At 40.1% G+C, this 21,142-nt stretch overlaps 2 protein-coding genes across 5 annotated transcripts in view; one reads left to right on the top strand and one right to left on the bottom strand.

Moving 5' to 3' along the window:
• The window catches only part of ALS2 (alsin Rho guanine nucleotide exchange factor ALS2), a 72,173-nt gene extending 70,539 nt beyond the window's left edge, over nt 1–1,634 (bottom strand). For 2 of the 4 annotated variants that reach the window (XM_019635707.1, XM_019635703.1), the window contains exon 1: nt 1,535–1,634. The gene's annotated coding sequence lies outside the window, so the exon portion shown is untranslated. The other 2 variants (XM_019635706.1, XM_019635705.1) reach the window with 2 other exon arrangements.
• A 17,620-nt stretch (nt 1,635–19,254) lies between these two features.
• CDK15 (cyclin dependent kinase 15) overlaps nt 19,255–21,142 on the top strand; it is a 97,004-nt gene continuing 95,116 nt past the window's right edge. Inside the window, exons 1-3 of the mRNA XM_019635615.1 lie at nt 19,255–19,377; nt 20,105–20,254; nt 20,458–20,552. Coding sequence (XP_019491160.1) covers nt 19,255–19,377; nt 20,105–20,254; nt 20,458–20,552 — 368 coding nt within the window. The remainder of the gene's footprint in view (nt 19,378–20,104; nt 20,255–20,457; nt 20,553–21,142) is intronic.

Consider the following 21,142-nt stretch of genomic DNA (forward strand, 5'->3'; position numbering starts at 1 on the left):
ATTAAATTTAAACTAGGCATAGATTCGATCAGCATCTTTTCCACATCGAAATGCCCTTATAGAATACCAAAGTTACTGCAGACCAACCTGAAATCATTATTTTCTCTAACTATAAGTCTATGTATCATAAAAATATCTGGAAACTATCCCTTGATTTTAAAAAGTGAACTACGGTTCTTTTCTAAAAATTCTCTGGTTTTTTTCCCACCACTTAGGGGGAAAAAATGTCAGTCTGGGTCATGATATAGTGAAAAAAAATAAATAATCATAAAAATAGCTAATATATTGAATATTTACCAGGTGACAGGCACTGCAATAAATATGATACATGAACCATTAAATGGAAATTAAGTAACGTTCCCAAAGTCAGAGATGTAACTGGATGTTGACTCCAGGTATGCCCAGATCCCAAGACTAGGATCTTAGCCATTACGCTTATATTAATAAGTTTAAAATATTGCAATTGACTGCAAAAGAAAATTTTTCACTGCTTTAAATCCTTTAAGTATTCATTAACTCAAAGTTCAAATGGTGACTCCAAACCATTCGTATTTATGATAAACTGAAACAATATTGGACCAACAGGTTTGTCGAATGTTTGTACCTATTGAAAATAAACACATCACGCAACTGTAAAGCCTTTTAAAGAACACTCACAGCCACCAACTAATTGAAAAGACAATATATATAGGCTAGGGATCTGCATTTGTGTTCAACAATTACTTCTTTTTCCATCCTAAACCAGCACTAGAATGCTGTACTTGGAATAAGCCCCTTCAGCCAGAGTGCTTTTCCTCTTCCCTCATCATCAAAGGCCTAAGCTGCCAAAATATAGTTGTTTGTCCCCAAACTCGCCCTATTAGCCAAGAGCACCAACACCAGCATCGGAATCATTTCCTCAAGATAGCCCCTACGTTATTTTCCTGTCTTCACATCTCAAGAGAACTTACCACCCTCTGGTGGATCACTTGGCACACCCAAGGACTTGGCTAAACTACTAATTCTTAATATCAAAATCATTTTCTTTTTCCTCAACCGCCTTTTTAAGCCACCAAAACCCTCGGTCCACTCTTCGCTATCTGCATTCCTGGGGCAAACCCGTCTGGGACTCTCACCAAGGTCCGCGGCCAGGGGCCCGGGTTTATCCGCTCAGCGCCAGGAGTGAACGTTCAATAAATCCTCAAGAATGAATGGGTGGAAGGCAGAGTGGGTGGAGCCGGGAAGGGGGGCGTGAAGGCTTTCAAGCGGCTGAGACCACTGCAGTGGCGCCCCGTCTGGGGAAGGTGGAAAGGGGGCGAAAGGAAGAACCTGGAGCCGGGGCGAAGGAGCCGCGTCGGGTGCTCCTCCACTGGCAGGCGCCGTAGGTCGGATGCAGGCTCGGGAATGAGAGAGGGTGCAGTCTCCCTGGGTTCCCGCAGCGCGCTCCTGGGCCTGGACCCGCGCCTCGCTCCCAGACCCCGCCTCCCGCACCCAGAAGGCCCAGGCCAGTCAGCCTCCGAAACCAAGTGCCGACCTGGGACGCGCGCTGGCTCACCTGACGCTCCACCCGCAGCACAGCGGTCTGTATTCGGCGCGAGCTTGCAGCCAAGCGCATCCGTGAGATCAGCTGATTCACGGGGGGCGGGGCCTCCTGGCAGGGGCGGGGCTGCAGGGCGGCGAGCGAGAGTGAAAGCGGGCAGGGATTGCTGCCGAAGTAGGTGGGGTTTAGATGCCGACGGCGTCTGGTACAGATCAAAATTAGCCGAGAGGCGTTAGGCGCTGCGGGCAACAGCCTCAGAAGTACTGTCCCTCCCATGGAAGAGGGCGGAGCCACCGGGACCGAAGCACACTTGAGCGATGACGTAACACGGAGTCGGAGCCGCTGGGGCCTATCTACCCCGGTGCTGCCATGGTAACTGCTGGTGGCTAGAGTGGTTGGGAGTTGCAGACGTTTTGTAACCACCTCAAACTGCAAGAGTCAGAAGCATAAGCTCGCTACTCTTTAAAGCGAAAAGGCTAAAATATATCTTCAAACTGTTTCTGTAGTCTGTACTCTAGCAGTAGTTGCTTCCGCCCCCAGGTGACGCCATCGCCTCGCCGCGCGGGTTGGCCCTAGTGTCAGTACTGTTTTCACTATTTAGTTGCAACCCGAAAGGATAGAGTAAGGTAGGAGCAAATAAATTGGCCTCTTTTATGATTCCCATAAGGCTCCCCAGTATACAATATGATTAAAACTCATTTGCTTGCCCAGCACACCAGTTTCACGACAATCTGCTTGTTGCAGCTACAGCCCACCCCAACTCAACTCACACCCAAGTCTTCTCATGAAGGTTTTCCCAAGCCACTGTTCTTGGCACACAGTCGGCAAGAACTGTCTGCTTCTATGTGCCAGCAGTGTGCCATCGCTGAACCTGCAAACCTGCATTCAGACCGTCAACAATAGAAGTGCAGTCATGATCTGAAGCTCCTGGCATAAACTGTCTATCATGTGTACCAACACCCTCAACTCAATTGCCTCCTTGATCCTTCCCCACCTGCAAAACAGTTAGTCTGCAACAATTCAACCAATGTTCCCTTTTGCACCCGTGCTGGAAATCACATAACCCTGAGAATTGGCACCAGTGCAAACCAAAGGTGTCCAACTTCATTCGGGATTTCCATAGGCCAGGTGATCTTGCTAAGCCTAATAGTCCTTTACAAATTGCTACTCAGAATTTCTATTCCAAGGCCCCTGCTGTTAGCAACCCACACACTCTTACCTTCTTACAGAATTCTACCTATCCACCTCCTTTGGTAAAAAAAAAAAAGTAAAAGATAAAAAACTTGCCTTTTACATTTCTGAAGAAAATGAGACCACTAAGGAGGAATTTCCTTAACTCCCACTAGCCACTATTACAAAACCTACCTGCAGCCCCACCCTTCCTTTTCCTTAAAAGAGGTGTTCTGTCCTCTCAAGGTTAATCCCTCTACCTGAGCCCAGGATCCCTTCCAATACCCCTAGAGACTTTACTTCACTATTATCCCTTCTTTTTGTGTATTTTCAATCTACACCTCTGTTATTATTCTTCAGTATATAAGCCTGTTCCTGCCTATTCCATGTTTTAATTTCTTTTTGCTCTATCTTCCTTTCTTTTACAACCCACTTTTCTATCTCTACTTTCTGACCTCCCTCTCTTCCTTATCCCAATCTGCGATCTCTACTTTTTCAGGTCTACTGAAACCAGTAGTCACCTAATTTTGGAATCTAATGATACAGTCTAAGAATGGAACCATTTTATGCAACCATTTAAAAAAAAGAGGATGCTGCATATGTATAGATATGGAATGATCTGGAAGTTAGATTGTAAAGAGGAAAAAAGCTAGATGCTGAGCCCCATGTATTGTATTCCACCAATTGTGTGTTAGGTGTGTGTCTTTTAGAGAAGGAGGTGTGATACATATTCGTATCTTTGTATATGCATATATTAGCTCTGAAAGATTACTTTTAAAAGTGACTGATGCTGAGGAGAATTGGGAACAAAGGTGGGAGGAAAACTCACTTTTCACTGTACGCAATATTGTGTTGTTTGAACTTGTAACTTTACAAATATAGTTTAAATATGCTTTTTTACTTATTTTTAAAACTTTTAAGTATGAAAAAATGTGTATAGTCTTATCTTCCTTTTTCTCTCATCTTCCTAGACTTCTGGAGCACACTCCTTCCAGGTTTTCTTCATACTCCTTAAGGCCTTTCCTTCACCTTTTCACTCGTTCTTTCACTTGTCCCTTAAGTTAATGGATTAAGTAAATATTTATTCCACACTTATTATGTGCCAGGCACTGTTCTAGGCACTAGGAAGACCTGATAATGAACAAAAGATAAGAGTCCCTGTTCTCATGGAACTTGCACTCTGGTGGTGTGGAAGATAGTCTCCAGAGATGGCAGCCATGTATACAAATGCCACTCTTGACATCAAGAGATGAAATCTGTTTCTTCTTCCTCTGAATATGGCCTAGACTTGTGGGTGTGGTTTGGTTTTGGTTTTTTTAAATCTAATAAAATGTGGTAGAAATGAATTTCTGAGCCTTCTGAATTAAGTCCTTAAGAACTGGCAGCTTCCAGATATTCCTCTGAGAAACCAGTTGCCATGCTCTAAAGAAGCTTCAACAGCACTACAGGTTGATAAGAGAAAATGTGAAGAGATAGGCCATGTGGAAGATCATTAAGGCACCAGAACATGAGTGAAGCCATCAAATCCCTTCCAGGACAGCCCAGTTACTAGCTGAATGCAGCTGAGTGATTGACACCAGCTAATGCCAAGTAGAGCAGAACAGCCTAGTTAAGCCCTGCCTGAATCCCTAACCCAAATTCCCAACAAATAATAAAGTTTTGCTTTAAGCCACTAAGTTTTGGAATGGTTGCTTAATGAAGCAATAACTGAAACATGTAGGGATAGTGAGAGCTGACTCCTGTGCTCTGTGGAGAGTGATCAGAGTATAGGAGTTTAAAAATGGAAGCAGGGAGATCAGTAAGAAGTGATTGCAATGGTTGAGGCAAAAAGTCATGATGGCTTGGCCTGGAGTGGCCATGGAACAGGTAGAAAGGAGCTGGTTTACTGATATATTTTGAAAGTAAAGCCTATGGTATTTGCTCATGAATTAGACATGAGCTTTGAGAGAAAGAGAGGAATTAAGGCCTAAGTTATCAGTAAAAATGTGCTGTAATTTACTGAGATGGGAAATACTAGAGAAAAGAGAGTGTTTGGGGATATAGGGAAGAAGTACCAAGTATTCATATTTGAACATGTTATAGTTTATATGGCTCTTGGCGATCTGAATGGAGATGTCAAGCAGGTAGTTTTATGTAGGAGTCTCGTGTTGAGGAGAAAGATTAGGGCTGAAGGTATAACTTTGGAAGTTGTCGATGGAAAATAGAAACAGTCTGAGGCCTGAGTTCTGAGACACTCCTCTATTTAGAGATTGAGAAGACAGGGGAGATTTTGCCCAGAATCCTGCTGGGTTCTCTGAGGGGGAAAACAACGTGCAGAATCCTGCTGGGTTCTCTGAGGGGGAAAACAACGTGTGTTTTAGAAACAGAAAGAAGGCAAAAATATCTAGCAGAGAATGTGTGAGAGGGAAGAGTGGTAGAAAATGGGGTTGTAGTAATCCTGTAGGGGTTGGTGGGGGGCCACAACTTGAGTTTGTCTTTTAGTCTAAATGTGAGGGGAATAATCAGAAAGTTTTAAGTGGGGGAGTGACCTGATTTATATTTTTGAAAGTTCATTCTGTCTCGTAATGCTTTATGTGTACTTCCTACTTCCTGACACAGAATATTAGAAAAAAGTTTACTCAAGGGTTGAGATGGTATAAGGTTAACATTTTCTGTTTAAGTTCATTCTGACTGAGTACAGAAGAGTAAGAACAGAAGCACGGAGACCAAGTAGAGGTATTGTGTTAGGCCAGATGAGCAATGATGATGCCTTGGACTAGGGTAATAGCAGTACAAAGTAAGGATTGCATAAATTTGAGATATTTTTTGGAAGTAGAATGGCATGATTTAATGACGGATTACACATGATATTTGACGTGTATGCTGCCTGGATTTTGTTTTCTGAACAACTGATTAATGGGAATTCCATTTTGTAAACTTCAGAAGACTAAGGAGAAGAATGTTGGCGTGGTTCAAAAGGTCTGTTTTTGACATATTGACTTTGGGATACCTTTTTGGCACCCAAGTTGAAGTGTCAAATTGGCAGTTGGTGTGCTAGGAAGAAGTCAGGGTTGGAGACAGAGAGTTGAAAGCCATTTGCACATAGCTGCCATTGAAAGCTAAAGGGAAATACATGAAATTACCTGGTAGAAAAGGATAGATAAGAAAGTGTAGATAAGTCCAGGACTGAGCACTGGGTTGCCCAAACTTGGAAGTTGAGCAGAGAAGCAGGAGCCAGGAAAGATGATTGTAGAGGAGTCCCCACAGAGGTAGGAGGACTACTAGAAAAGTGCCCACTTCAGAGAAATTAAAGAGGCTTTCAAGAAGGATGGCGTGATAAATGGTGTTGAATGCCACTAAACAGTAAGGTAAAGTCTGAGAAGTAGCCTGTGGGTTTGATAAGATGGGATCTCTGGTGACTTGGCAAGAGCAGTAAACACAGAGGCTTTATTAGGGGTGAGTTAAAGAGAGAATAGGAAATGAGGAAATAGAGACATCTTCAAGAAGTTTTGCTGTGAAGTGGAATAAAAGAACTGTGGGCAGTCAAAAACAAACAAACAAACAAAACACTGGGACAGCTGGAGAGGGTGTGGAATCAAGGTATAGAATAGATACCTCAAACCCAAGCATTAAAAAAAATAAGTTGCTATAATAGAAAACTTAGATTTCCTGTTTTCCAAAGAATCTGACCTTGCAGGGGAAAAAAAGATATCCAATATGTCTTTCTATATATTGTCATAGACTCAATACTCTCAGTGCATAATTTCAGTTGAATCTACTTATAAATATAAGCTTGTCTACTTATAAATATGGCATGAATCACACTAATCTGCAAACCCATATGTCTCTGTCTCTCTTGTTAGATTTTGAGCTCTCAAACTGTTTTTATCATTATTTTAATCTCTAGAGACTAACACAGCATGTTAGCAACCATTCAATAAAATTGTTTATTGAAATCTGCAATTTAACAATTTGTCAAAATGCATTTCATTGATATAAACATAAGTACTTGCCTCTTGTGTCCGTTACCCTGACTGACATTGGCTCTAGTTTTGGTCTTCAGATTGATAACCCACTGGGAGGAATTGAGTGATTCTCCCACTTTCCTATCCTTAAAAGTCATGGAAGACAAGGATCCTCCTGCGCTCAAACATCAAAAGGAGTGAAGTCAATGGTTTACTGCCTTGGGACAACCCATGAGTGAGTGTGTGAATGTGTATCTATGTGTGGGGGGGGGCAGGGGGTGACACAGCCCCTGGTAGGTAATAATATTTGGACTAATTTTGATAATATTCCAATACTATATATTTTATAATTTATTGTTTGCAAAATGCTTCTTATGTGTATTTTATCCTTAAAACAGCACCATAATAGGTATAATTATTCCTAAAATACAGATGAAGAAACTGAGGCCCATTGACTTGTCTAAGTTAATCCAACTACTCTAAGTGGCAGAGGGACTCAAACCCGGGTCTCCAAATCTAGTTCTCCAAACTCTAAACCCTCTGTTCCTTGTCCCCCCCCCACCCCCTTCCCCCAACACACACACACACAAGCACACACTTCAACTGGATCAAGGTGGCAAATAGAGAGTTTGGGACTAAGATAAACAGTGGGGTTCAAAAAGAGATAATAGAGGATGACAGAAAAGAAGTAACAGGGTCAGTGAAGGTGGGTATTAGAAACTGCCAATAAGACTCACGGAGGGCAGTGTACAGGGATATGCTCAAAGTGGGATCAGAATGAAAAAGAAGCAGACGCTGGTTCTAGGCTCCATCCTCTACATGTATGTGTATGTGTGGGGGTGGAGTGCCTTCACATACATACTTAAATAAGTGGTATTATTATTATTTTTTCACTAATATAGAGATTTTATTTAAACTGTATTGAGTTTTTACAGCACATTGCATGTTTGTCACAACGCAACTGCACAGTTTGGATTTTTGGCCGCATCATGTCACTTACACCCACAAGAGCTCTGAAAGGAGTATTTGATGAATGTATCTGAGGCGACAGCCCAGAGTCTCTCTCTCCAAGGCCATGCAGTATGTTCACTGATGGGAAAGTCCCTCAAAACAGCCATACAAAATAGACAGATACAGTCCCCTCAAATGTTACCAATCTTACTCCTCCTAAAAATGGGCAGAGTGAAGTGCAATGAAAGTCAAGTTAATTAAAAAGCCACTCACAACTGGCAGTCAATTTTAATGATTGAGAGAATGCTTAGAAGAATTTTACGTGTCAGAGACAAGGGGTAGTTTGTTACTTTTTCAATGATCTCAGGAATTTCCCAGACACAAAATCAGTATTATTTAACTACATTTAAACGAAAAAGAGTTCTGCTAGACTGACCTAAATATGCCAAAACTTTTTAGGAAGTGGTATTATTTAATTTAACAGCCATTTATCAGGGATCTGAAAGGAATGTAAGATATAGCTCATACCCTCAAAGAATGTACCTACCAACTTGTTAGGAAAATGATGAAAATAGTAATTAGAATGCACAGTTCTGATAATCAGTGATCCAGGAGCTCAGCCTTTGGAGAAATGGGGGTAAGGTGTGGGGAGAACCCGAAGAAGCAAGGAAAGGTTCAGAGCAAAGCTGGAACTTCAGCCATGCCTTGAAGGAGAAATAGGTACAGCCTAGGGAAGAACATGTCAGATGAGAAACACACGGAGGTTATGTCAGATCAGCAGGGAAGGTTTGTGAGGCCACTCTTGTGGCTACAGTGACATGCAGGTGGATGACAGAGGAGTGGTGGTGGGTGGGGCTGGATAGAGTTTGGTTGTCAGAAACAAAGCTGAAGAAATTTAGACTGATTCCATTGGAAGCAGGGAGTCTTTGAGGATGTTTAATCAGAAATTATCAAAGAGGAATTTAAAAAGTATACCACAGAAAGATCTGGGCTTTCAAAGCAGAGTTGTAATCTTTATATCTTAGTCTACTTAACCATGGAAATAGAGGCTGTGTGTGTGTGTGTGTGTGTGTGTGTGTGTGTGTGTGTGAGCTACACTCTTTATTCTTACTGAGTTAGATTACATTCCTCTCCCAAGTTAAAAAGGGTAGTTAAAAACAACTTAGGTCTTTGTTTTAAAAAATGGATGTTGAGATTCTGAGTGTTCTCAAAATGGATGTTGAGATTTCAGAAAAGGGGCACCCAACTCTTGACATCTGGGAACACTTTACTATGTGGGTGAACTTCATGCAAGACGATAATGACCAAAATGAGAAGCAAAGACCTGCTGATGACATATTGTAATTTGGGGGAATGATTTAAATAGAAATGCTTCTCATCTCATACCAAAAATAATTAGTGGGTTAAATAGCTAATCACCAAATGTAGGTAAGCAAATGCTAACTTATTATTTTTAGAATGGAAGCACAAGGCTATATGAGAGTTGTTGAAACATATGTTCATAAATCCTATATTATGACATATAAGTAACCATTAGAGCAAGCAAATTTTAATAAAATGTAAATATAGTTAAATAAAATATTCTTTTATATCTGAGTTACTTTTATGTAATATATGCCTAATAATGTTACATTTCTCTCTCTTACTCTTTCCTTGTCTAAGTTTTATTGACAAAACCTGCTCTGACATATCTTAGCATTCTGATCTCAAGCACAGTCACTTTTTTTTTTCAAACTACAGTAGTTTGGGCAAAAGGGCCTCTTTTGTGTGTGTGTATTACAATGTATAACATGTAAATTGTTATAAACATTTAAATAAAGCATTTAGGCCCCAACCTACAAAAATTAGTGTCCCAAATATTTATTTGCAAGTGAGTTGTTTGAAACTTAGAACATGTGGGCCGGCCGAGTGGCGCGATGGTTGAGAACTCGCTTAGAACATGCTTTCCCATAGGAACAGTGAGATAAATAATGGTTTAGTTCCTGGACTAATCTACAAATGTTATGTGATTTATTATGTTCAACTAATGTGTATTTGCAATGAAAAAAAAAAGCAATACTTTTGCAATACTTTATCATTTAAAAAAGAGAAGGAAAACCACTTGGTATTAAGTAATTTTTCATGAGTGTAGGTACTTAAAGAAAATCAGGCTTTAAGGGACGAGGATGAAGAGTTAGAGGGAAGTGGTGCAGCTCTGGAGCACAGAGAAGGGGCGGGTGAGTGGGTCGCAGCGCGGGATTCGTGCCATACTGGAGCCTTGGGCAACAGGAAAAACGTGCGCCCTTCTGCGTACACAGATCAAAATATTCTCTCATATTTGGAATCAATGAGAAAAAGTTAATAAAAGTCCTACATTTTGGAAAAACATTTGTATATAAAACCCCGCGTTGCCAATCTGTTCGTACACCACTGTTAATCCTCATAACCTGCCCTGCGGAGTCAGGGGTGGGGGTGGGAGTGGGGGGAGCCGGGGGACCCGCGGCCACGCGGCCGGAACCGGGGCTGTTTGGAAACGACTGTTTCCTTTGCACAGAGACAGGGTCGTAAAACAAACAAGCAGCATCTTGTCTTTATTTAAAATGTTGATACTGTCTTTTGTTCATCACAGATTTTTGACATTAATTTTTTATTTTAATTAAATTTTTTTTTATTTTAAAAAATGTTGCGTTATTTATTTTGGTTTGTCTTGATTACCGAAGTGTTTTGTTTTGTTTTGTTTTGTTTTGTTTTGTTTTGTTTTGTTTTGTATCCTCTTATGCCTCATCCCAATCCAAGACACTGGTGGGAAGCAGTGAAGGGAGAAAGCCACCCAAGGGGCTCCTCAGATTAAACTTTTTCCTTCTTTCCTTTCTCTCTCCCTTCTTCCCTCCCCATCTGTCCCTCAACCTCTCTTTCCTTCCCTCCCTTCCTAACTCTTTATTTTTTTAAATTTACTTTCCTTACTTTGGGTCTCTCACTGCCATCAACCTTCCCTGGCTGTCACTGGAGTCACTGCCATGGCCAGGAGCCAATTGGCTCCTGGGAACTGGGAGCTGGGGAGGGCAAGATGCCTAATCGATTTGCACAGATTTTAAAAACTTAATTTTTAAAAACGTGGTTAAACCCTCTCAATTTCAGAGCCTTGGGACCAAGTTTGGTTTGCCCAGCTCTAGCAACTGCTAGGTTTATGTATGTGATAACCGCAGTTGAAGGAATAAGAAAAACTTACGAAGTAACTGGATGGGGTTAAGAAAAAAAGAGTTTTTAAAAAGGACATGTGCAAATATGAGAGAGATTTCCTGAGGTGGAATCACCTTGGCTGTAAGTGGCAAAGTCCAAAGAAAATTGGGGTGAATGTGTGGTGAGAGGATAGATTTGGGGTTGGGGAGGAGTATTTTCTTGAGGAAAAAGAAATTTGGAAGGAGGAAAAGTTGATTCGGCCAGTTCTCCATCCTGGCCACCGAGTGGTGCTGTCGGTACAAGGCTGGCTGCTTTCCGGAATTGGGACTGAAGGGGTTCAGACATCCTAGGATGGAGATGGAAAGGGAGTCTCAGGGTGTCTGCCACAGGTTGTGGGTATCAAAAATTTACAAGTTAGGTTTTTGTAAGTTGTGTTTGTTTGTATTTATGTACCCAAAATATATGCATGTTTTAAAGTAATAGTAACTTGCAGGAGGTGTTTTCAAATAATACAGACACATTCGTGCTTCTAGTACTGTGGAGTGTGCTAAGCTTCAGCATGAAAAAGGACAGGTTTCCAATATCTGACTCTGACAGGGCAAGAAACTTTAGGGCAATGTTAGAGAAAGTTATGGGAGCATTTAATGCATTTCACAAAAATTAACAATGACAAGTTGTACAAAGATACCATTATTCTTTAGTCAGCAGCCTGAGCACGTCTATACTGAACTAATTGTTCTGATTGTACATCAACTGTGAGATGCTGCTAGAAAGAGAGGCATGAAGTTGAAAATGGCAGATGGAGGGCACTCACCTCAGCCTCTACTTTCAAGGATGCATTGTTCCTGTCTAGAGAAAGTTCTTTCATGTAGGTTAGGAAACCATTCTGAGTACCAAACAAAATTCTCTTCCATGTACAAGGGAACTGTGCTGAGTTGATGGACCTATTGCGTGTCAGGGAAAATTAATACATGACAAGTTGCCTTACATGGGACCTGATTATGCTATATTTACAAATCTATTCTTTATAAAAAGAACATTAAATTACTCTTTAAAAAAATCATGCTGTTGTTGAAAGTGGATTATTAAATATAAAATTGGTGTCCTCCATTTCAGTGGGCAACAAATCATCAGTTCAAGTCATTTCTGGAATTTTCCCTGAATGCATTCAGACTCAAGAAATTAAAACAAACAAGCAATCATACAAATGCAAATAACAACAAAGAAAGCATCTGGCCTGCAGAAGCATAATTTTATTTTTTGCTTATACTGGAAATGGGGAGTCTTCCACTTTCCCTGCATCTACAGATTCCCAAAGATTCCTGTACGGTTTTAGACAAATGGTCCTTTTTAGGTATAGTGCTCAGAATAGTTGTGTTACTTCACAAGCTAAGCCATTCTGTCACAGGAACGCCCTGCAATTAGATTTCTTTACCTGCCTGTGAAATGTCTCTTTTAACCTGTCATTGCTTTTCAGTAGTTTTAGAACGTAGACCTGCACATATGGAATCGCTCAGCATTCTTGAGCGTTCTGTCTGTAGTTCACGGTTTTGATCTACAACAGGTTAAACTACTCTTTCATAAGTGAAGGCCAGGATGTGGGGAGAACCTGAGGGTGAGGCAGAATCTAGTATTACAGCTAAAAGCACAGAATTTAAGGCTACAAAACTGGTAACAGGGGCATTTGGCATTTCTGAGCAGAAATTTCCAGGGCTCTAGAAATTGTCTTCTTAAATCAGTAAGAACTTGTAAAATTTGGAAACATGGCCATCTTGGTCCACAAACATTTTCATTAACTCATTAGTTTTGAACCTTAGTCTTTCTTGAAGGCAGTGGAAATAGAAAATAACAATGGTAATTACACCATCAACTTCATAGTGAAACTAAATACAAGTAAATAGCACCCTAACATGCAATAATATAACAGAATGACCACAAACGCATATAAAGGTACAAAGGAGACCCAGATACCGTGTGCTTGCACTTCTGCATATTGTCAGCAGACAGCACTCTTAGCATGTTCAAGTTTCACGTAAAAATAAAATAAAATAAAAGCAAAAAGCTTAAAAGTACTCCAGGAAGAAGGAAGACTTATGATTTAAGAATCATACTCTGGGGCCGGCCGAGTGGCGCATTAGTTAAGAGTTGGCTTGGGATGCCAACTCTGAGCAGCAGGGCCTCATTGGGATCCCACATAGAGGGCCAGTGACGCTGCGCCCTCTACAACTAAGATGATGAACAACAGCTCCACCTGGAGCTGGGCTGCCGTGAGTCCCTGGCGAGGGCTTAGGCTGCAGTGGGGCTGGCCAGCAGCAGGTGTGAGCTTTCGTGAGCTGCCATGAACCACCATAAGCGGCCATCCAATGGCTGGCGAGCGACTGCCTCACCCAGGAAGAGCACAATGATAATACCAACATGGGCCAGTGAAGCCATGTCCTCCACAACTAGACTGAAGAACAAAAGGACACCAACTTCTCTGTTCCCCTTCTGATTCCCCAATGCTATTCTCCTCCCCTAATTCCCCAATAAAATCTTTAAAAAAAAAAAAAAAGAATCATACTCTGTAGCTTTCATTTGGGCCAAAGATGATGTCCCATGCCTCCTGATTAATAAACTAGTCACTTACCTATTACTGGTTCACCCTAAATATAATAACTAATTTAAATCTAGGGCTAATAATGAGGAATGAGACCAAACAAAGAGATTTTGTGTTTTTTGTGCAAATACAATTATCATTAAATAAAATTTGGAAAAGCTAGTAGTTTTGGGGAGGTTTCTTAAATATTTTCTACTATTTGCTAGTTTAGTAACCTTGAGAAAGTTATTTAAATTCTCTTAAGACTCAGTACCCTTGTGATTAAGTGGGGTTAATAATGGTGCCTACTCATTGTCATGGAGTTGAAGGATCAGCACAGGGTCTGGCACAGAGCAAGTTACTATTATTATTATTATTATTATTATTATTGCTACTACTATTGTATTTTTATCTAAAGCCTCACTGCCCCCCCTCCCACCCATGGAAATAGGCAGGAATATAAGGAAGTAAATAATCCAAATGTGTGGATTTTATGTGAATGTGTTTTTAAGGATATTGTTCTTTTTCTAGTTTTTTTTTATTTAGAAAATTCTTTTTTTTTTTTAAAGATTTTATGGGAGAATTGGGGGAGGAGAATCAGGGAAGGGGAACAGACAAGTTGCTGTCCTTTTATTCTTCAGTCTAGTTGTGGAGGACGTTGCTTCACTGGCCCATGTTGGTATTATGATCATTGTGTTCTTCCCAGCTGAGGCAGGTCGGTCACCAGCCATTGGACGGCAGCTCACGGAGGCTCACTGCAGCTCACGTGGGCTGCCGGCCACTCTCAGTAGCTTATGGCAGCACACTGCAGCCCCACTGCAGCCTACGCCATCGCCAGCGACTCATGGCAGCCCAGCTCCATGTGGAGCTGTTGTTCACCATCTTAGCTGTAGAGGGTGCAGCATCACTGGCCCATGTGGGATCCAAACCGATGGCCCTGCTACTCAGAGCTCGCGCTCCCAAGCCAACTCTTAACCAATGAGCCACTCGGCTGGCCCTAGAAAATTCTTAAACACACAAAAATGAACCTCCACATAGCCATCCCCTAGCTTAAACAATCATCAATATTTTTACCAATTCTGAGTTTTTATTCCCAACATTATTTTTCTGGAATATTTTAAAGCAAGGAAGTATGTCATATCACCTACAAATACTTTAGTATGCATCTTTAACTGTAGGATTGTTTTAAAAACATAATAACCATGCAAAATTAAAAATAAATTCTTAAGATCATCTAATACCATATTTACATTTCCATACTTGCCTCAGAAATGTCATTTTACAATGGTTGCCAGGGATTGTGGAGTGGGGGAAATGGAGGAATGTTAGTCAAAGGTATGTATATATAAATTCAGATGTAAACGAATAAATTCTGGAGCTCTAATGTACAGTAGGATGCCTATAGTTAACAATACTGTATTGTATACTTGAAATTTGCTAACAGAATAGATCCTAATTGTTCTTATGTGAAGGGATATGTTAATTAGCTTGATTGTGTAACTATCTCACAATGTATACACATATTAAAATGTTACCTTGTATACCTTAGATAGATACATTTTTTTATTTGCCCATTATACTTCAATAAAGCTGGGGGGAAATGATGTCATTTTACAGTCGATTTCTTCAAATCAAGATTCAAACAATGTCTACATATTACATTTGTGTCTCTTAAGACTTATGAATTGTTTTTTGTTTTGTTTTTTTTTTGTTAATTGGGAAATCCGGGTAGGAGAACAGATAAGTTGCTGTCCTTTTGTTCTTCAGTCTAGTTGTGGAGGACATTGCTTGACTGGCCCCTATTGGCATTTTCATTGCGCTCTTCCCGGGTGAGGCAGTCGCTCGCCAGCCATTGGATGGCCGCTCACGGCGGCTCATGGCAGCTCAGTAAAGCTCATACCCACTGCCAGCCAGCCCCACTGCAGCCTAAGCCCTCGCCGGTGACTCGCAGCAGCCCAGCTCTAGATCAAGCTGTCGTTTGCCATCTTAGCTGTAGAGGGCGCAGTATCACTGGCCCTCATGTGGGATCTGAACCAGGGCCCTGTTGCTCAGAGCTGGCGTCCCAAGCCAACTCTTAACCAACGCACCACTCGGCTGGCCCAAATTCTTTTTTTTATGCTATTTTTAGATAGATTAGGTTATTTGTCCTTTCTGATTTGGCTGTTCGCTTCCTTGTGGTGTTATTTAACTTCTCTGTCCTCTGTATTACTTATATTTTGGTTGCAGATCTAGACATTTGATTAGATTCAGACTAAACTTTTCTTTAGTCAAAAATACATCACAGGTGGTGCAGTGTTCTTGTTGTGCCCATCAGGAGGCACGTAATGCCTGGATGTCCCAAATTTAGTGGAGTTAAGATTGATCAGTGGGTTCAGATGGGTTCATTGCAAAGCTCCTTATCAATCTTTTACCTAACGATTTTAGCATCCATTGATGATTATTGCCTTTAATCTGTTTGTGTTAGAAATTGCAAAATAGTGAATTTCCACTTCTATTATTTCTTCTGCCTTTATTAGCTGAAATTCTTCTATGAGGAAGAATTTTCCCCTCTAACTATTTGATAACTCGGGAAAGACAATTGGAATAGAACAGACAAACTAAATACTTGATTTTTTTCCCTTTATCAATATTCAGAGTAATGAGTTGATGCACTAGAAACTTTGAAGTGACCACTTTTGTTTATAATCATGATAAGGTTATGAATTTTACGTATGTTGTATGTTTTAATCCATTACAGCCATTATTCTTTTTCATATTCAGATTGTCCCATCTTAAGCCAAATGGGAATCCCTACAAGTTGGCTCCAATGTCCTTTTGACATGACTCCCATTAATTTAAGATTAGTCTGGGATAATTTCTGAGATTTCATGCTCGATATTCAGCCACCATTTCTCCATAGATGCTTAGTTTTTTTTAATGGAAAATAGTATTTAGAGACCACAAACTGAGCACTAAGATTGCTCATTGCTGTTGAGTTGTCATTGTTTCTAGATCTTTTTGGTTGACAGAGCTTTTTTTTAAAGTAAAAATATCCTAAGTTCATACCAATATTTCCAAATCAAATTTAAGATCACATACTTTTACTTGATTTATTTGATTTGATAGCTATGTCTATTTTCTCTTATGCTGAGAAGTTTGGTTTCTAGTGACATTAGCATAATTACTTTTTAATCCTAAAATACATCAATAAAAATTTCAAAATAATAATAGTAATATTGGTACTATTAGTAAAACTACTGACTATACTTTATTTCCCCTCATTTCTTTGCCACAAAAGGTAACACACAAAAACATTTTGCTTTTTTCACTTAACATATTTTGATGATCACTGCAAATCATTATATAGAGATCTCCTTTATATATATGCACTTTATTGTGTGGATATCTATTGATTATTTTTAATGTTTCTAACACAAACTTCACATAATTTTTCTTGTTACTATCTGTTGAATGCTTGTGATAATCTACATATTGTAGAAAGGTTATACTCAGACCATAATTCCTAATAATCTGTGTAAATTAAATAAAGACAGAATGCAAAGGTTGGAAAAGTGCAGACCCACAAATAAACATTGTACTTTGAATATACACCAATTGAGGAAGGAAAAAGGACTCCAAAAATGTAGGGTGGGAGAAGCTAGCCTGAAATTATCAATAACCTGTAATTTTACTGCTAATTAAAAAATGCCAACCATTTGTCTTAACACAAATTCCCTGGAAACAGAGCCTCAAACAAAAGCTTATATGCTAACACTTATTGGGGCGGGGAAGTGGGCGGGGGGAGGTCATGTGCAATCTCAGGGAAGTAGAAATGAAGGGGAAGAGAGAGTCAAGTAGAGAAGGAGGGAGAGCAAATAAACAGAGAGTATTTCTGAGTTGGATCCAGTTCCATAACAAACATTGCTGGTTTCATAATGGAAGTACCTCCATGGGACTTCCTGCATTTCTTGATTGTGTCTCCTGTCCCTTGCAGGAAGTTCCTGGAGAGGCCAGAGCCTCTGTTGGTCCATTCAGGCAGGTAACCAGACACAGGGATCTCTCCTTGTCATCAGCTTCTTGTGTGGGGGCTCTTTGGTCTATGACAGTGGGAGACAGCAGTAACAGTGGCCATGCTTCAAAATGGCATGGTGGGCTTCTCCCACTCGGGAGACAACCAGGCCTCTGAGGTAGGTCCAACCAGCTGGAGTGGCACACAAACTGGGTCTGATTCGCAGTTCAAAATGAAATCATCTAAGTCTTCTGTCCTTATTCAGAAATCTTTGGTAACAAAAATCATTTCAGACACAGAGCTAGAAAATATCTTAGTAAGTTATTAAATATTTTTCACTGACTTTTAACAAGACCATAAATTATTTTATTTTTAAAAATTCTGAAGGATCTTTTACAATTTCTCTCAGTAGCCCATTCTAGTATCTAAATATAGCATTTAAACCTTTAAAAAAATCAGGCTATTTTAGTTTAGCAACTTATGACTTAGGTGAATTACCCTCTAAGCTAATAAAAATGCTAACTTTTTAAAAATTATAAAAGTTATGATAATTAAAGAGTGATAATAAATAACTGCCTCAAACCTGGTCTGGGATATATCTTTTGTATGATGAAATTAACAATCTCCTTTTAGAAAGAAATCGACATTTCTGATCAAATGTAATCTAATTATGATAAATTCTAATGAAATTAAGAAATATTCTGACATACTAGCGTCTCTCACGCTCTGTTGATTGTCAAAGTTTAATAGTCTTTAATCAAATATTCCCTTTTGTATTAATGTAACTGGTCACTTTTTTTTTTAGCTAAATGTCTCTAATTTGAGTGAGTCTTTGAATTGGCCTATTCTAGGTCTCTTCTCTTATGGCAATTTTGAAATAAAACTTCAATACATGCTCATAATTAAATTATCTGAAAGGTTTTAAAAAAACTATTGTGAGGTTCAGATATCAAATATACACAAATATTGTTGTGATAATAGACATGACCCATTTTTCCCTTAGTGATAATGAGTGTGTGTGTGTGTGTGTGTGTGTGTGTGTGTGTATCCTACAATCAGTCTCACTCAGATTAGTACACTATCGTGGCAATAACCAACCTTAGGAGTCTATGAGAGAAAAAAGTTCAGTTCAAAGACTACAAACTAGCTAAGTTAGATCCTTGACATGCCATTATATTATTATAGTAAACATCTATTAAATTTAAGGAAGAAAGCTGGGGAGAGGGAAGGAGAGGGTAAGAGAAGGAGATATTTCATGCAAATCCCTCTCTTTCCTCCATTAGGTAACTGTTATCTGTATAGTAATAACAACACAGGTGCTCACTAGATAGTTTTGCATCAATGAATGCATGACTACCCTCTGGGACTATTAGATACACTATTACTTGAAGGAAAAGAGATGGAGTAGATAGCTTCAGCTTTCTTCCTGTGCTATGATTCAGTGGTTTCTTTTACTACTAAGAGTTGGCTAGGTTGTAAATATATTTTGAAGTCTGAAAAGGAAAATGTTCTCAGATGCAAGGCAGGGAGAAGATACCTCTCAATATGTCCTCTTTAGCACCAGGGAAGCCTAATAAATATCATTATCATTTGCATGGATAAGCAACAAAAATTCATTAAAACTGTGTATACCAATAGAACTAACTTGTGGCTGGAATAAGAGCCTTAACTGTGCCAAGTTTTATTCTAGCCAGTATCAGCCATCCTGTTTTCAGTTGTGCACATCCGAGTGCAGGCAGCCGCCTTTCCAATGTATAGTTTCTTGAACTGATAAGGAAAAACTGCTGAAGTCATGAGGCTGCTCCAGGCAGAACCCTCATGTGAGTCATATGAAAGCTCCAGCATTGCTGACCTCTAGCAAAAAAAAAAAAAAGCAGAGTGAACGAGGACAGGAGAGGCAGAGGGGGAGAGGTTCAAGTGTGGGTTTACTTCTTGAGCCTAGAAGATTATGGGTCAAGAGCTGTGTGCAAAGACTCTCCAGCCTGGATGCAGCTGCCATCGCTGTTGGGAGGGAAGCGATGCACACAGCTGTCAGAGGAGTGCGCCTGTGATGATGGAGGCTGCGATCGAGGTATTTGTATCTCAGGAGGAGCATCCTCCTCTTGATAAACCAAGGAGTTCAGAGGTCCCTTTCTGTAGCAGGATCTGATTTTTCTGCCGTAGGTCTAAACCAATAAAAAGAAAAGTCTATTGAAGTCACAGAAAATTAACGGCTGTTGTTATCAAATTTGGGGCTTTTTCTTATAAACCAAGAGGAAACTATAATCTTATGCTCTGGGCTGCACAAAACTCACTTGACTTGTAGTCAAGAAAGTAGTTATTCTCTTAAAATCTCTGCAGTACTAAACTACAGAGCTGAGCCTCAGAAAGCAAGCTGCAGTATTGGTATGCTGTGGATTCTAGATTTCAATAATTAGCTCATGGTTATTAGCAATACTGTAGCAGGAAATTATTCCCCTAAAGAGATAAATGAAGGGCACATGAAGGGGGTGGGGTGAAGTCTAAATTAAACAGAGAAAAATTGGAAACTATCCATCAGAGAAATGTAGGTTAACCTGAGTGTTAAAGGCATATTTTCAGATGAAGAAAGAATGTAATGTTTCAGCAATTGATAGCATTCTGTTTGGGTTTTATTTTTTTAGGGATCTGACTTTGAGGAAACGTGCCTTTGGGGGTGTAGGAAGCTTAGAAAACATTTGAAGAGTGAAAATCAGGCAAATAAAGAAAAAATGGTTTATGCTAGCCACTGATTCTTGACTTTGCATACATTTTATTCCTGCACTTTCTTTTTTCTCTAGCTAACAGACCTAAAAGAAGCATCATGTTCCATGACTTCATTTCACCCCAGGGGACGTCAGGCTGCCCGTGACTGGAAGTTCAAGAGTAAAAGGCCACGGAGTAACAGTGATTCTTTTCAGGAAGAGGATCTGAGGCAAGGTTTTCAGTGGGTGAGTGAGAAGCTGATGTTGATCAAGAATGTAATATGTGCTTGTCTAGTGGGGCTGGCCCGATTTCCAGGGCAATTACTGAGCAGGCCTTCCCAAGCACACTCTGGCAAATTTCTCTGGGAACAACAACAAAAAATCAACATTAAAAAAATGTGCTCTTCTTTCTTTCCCACCTCTCACCCTTCCCCATTCCCCTCAAGCAGAGAAAGAGCCTCCCTTTTGGGGCAGCCTCGTCTTACTTGAACTTGGAGAAGCTGGGTGAAGGTTCTTATGCTACAGTTTACAAGGGGATTAGCAGGTGAGTGACTCCTAGCAGGGAGAGAGACTTTAGAGATCAGGATCCCACTCCCCTACATGTGATATTGTAAAGCCTGGTGACACATGGCAGAAGTTCAGGACCTATGCAAGGCACCATAGTCAAGAGGGAGAGACATGATGATTTAAATAGCCTTGAAAGAAAAACTTCCCCTGCCCCGGTGAAAATCAGCTTCAGGCAGAGGCAAGAGCAAGTAAGAAATCCCAGAGGCAGGAGGAGGCCTAGCACTGGGAAGGGGAGAGCGGAAGGAAATGAGGACAGGGAGGAATTGCAGTCACTGCAGGGCAGTTGTAGAGCGTCTTGTAGATCGTTCCAGGGACTGTTAAAGGGTATTTGGAATAAAAAAAATCTAATAGTGCAAAGATGCCAATCATTCTCTAACTTACAATCTTCATGTATTCTAATCATGTTCAAAAGCTACAATACTGTATTTTGCTGTGTACAAGTATAATGCGTACTTCTTTGCCCAAATTTGTGAGGGAAAAATAACGATGTGTGTTATACCTGGGGAGTACTAATCCTATATCTATATAAATGTTTTTAATTCTTTTATTTATGCTTATGAGTTAAAA

This window comes from Hipposideros armiger, unplaced genomic scaffold (assembly GCF_001890085.2).
Source record: "Hipposideros armiger isolate ML-2016 unplaced genomic scaffold, ASM189008v1 scaffold_23, whole genome shotgun sequence".
Classification (NCBI taxonomy): Eukaryota; Metazoa; Chordata; class Mammalia; order Chiroptera; family Hipposideridae; genus Hipposideros; species Hipposideros armiger.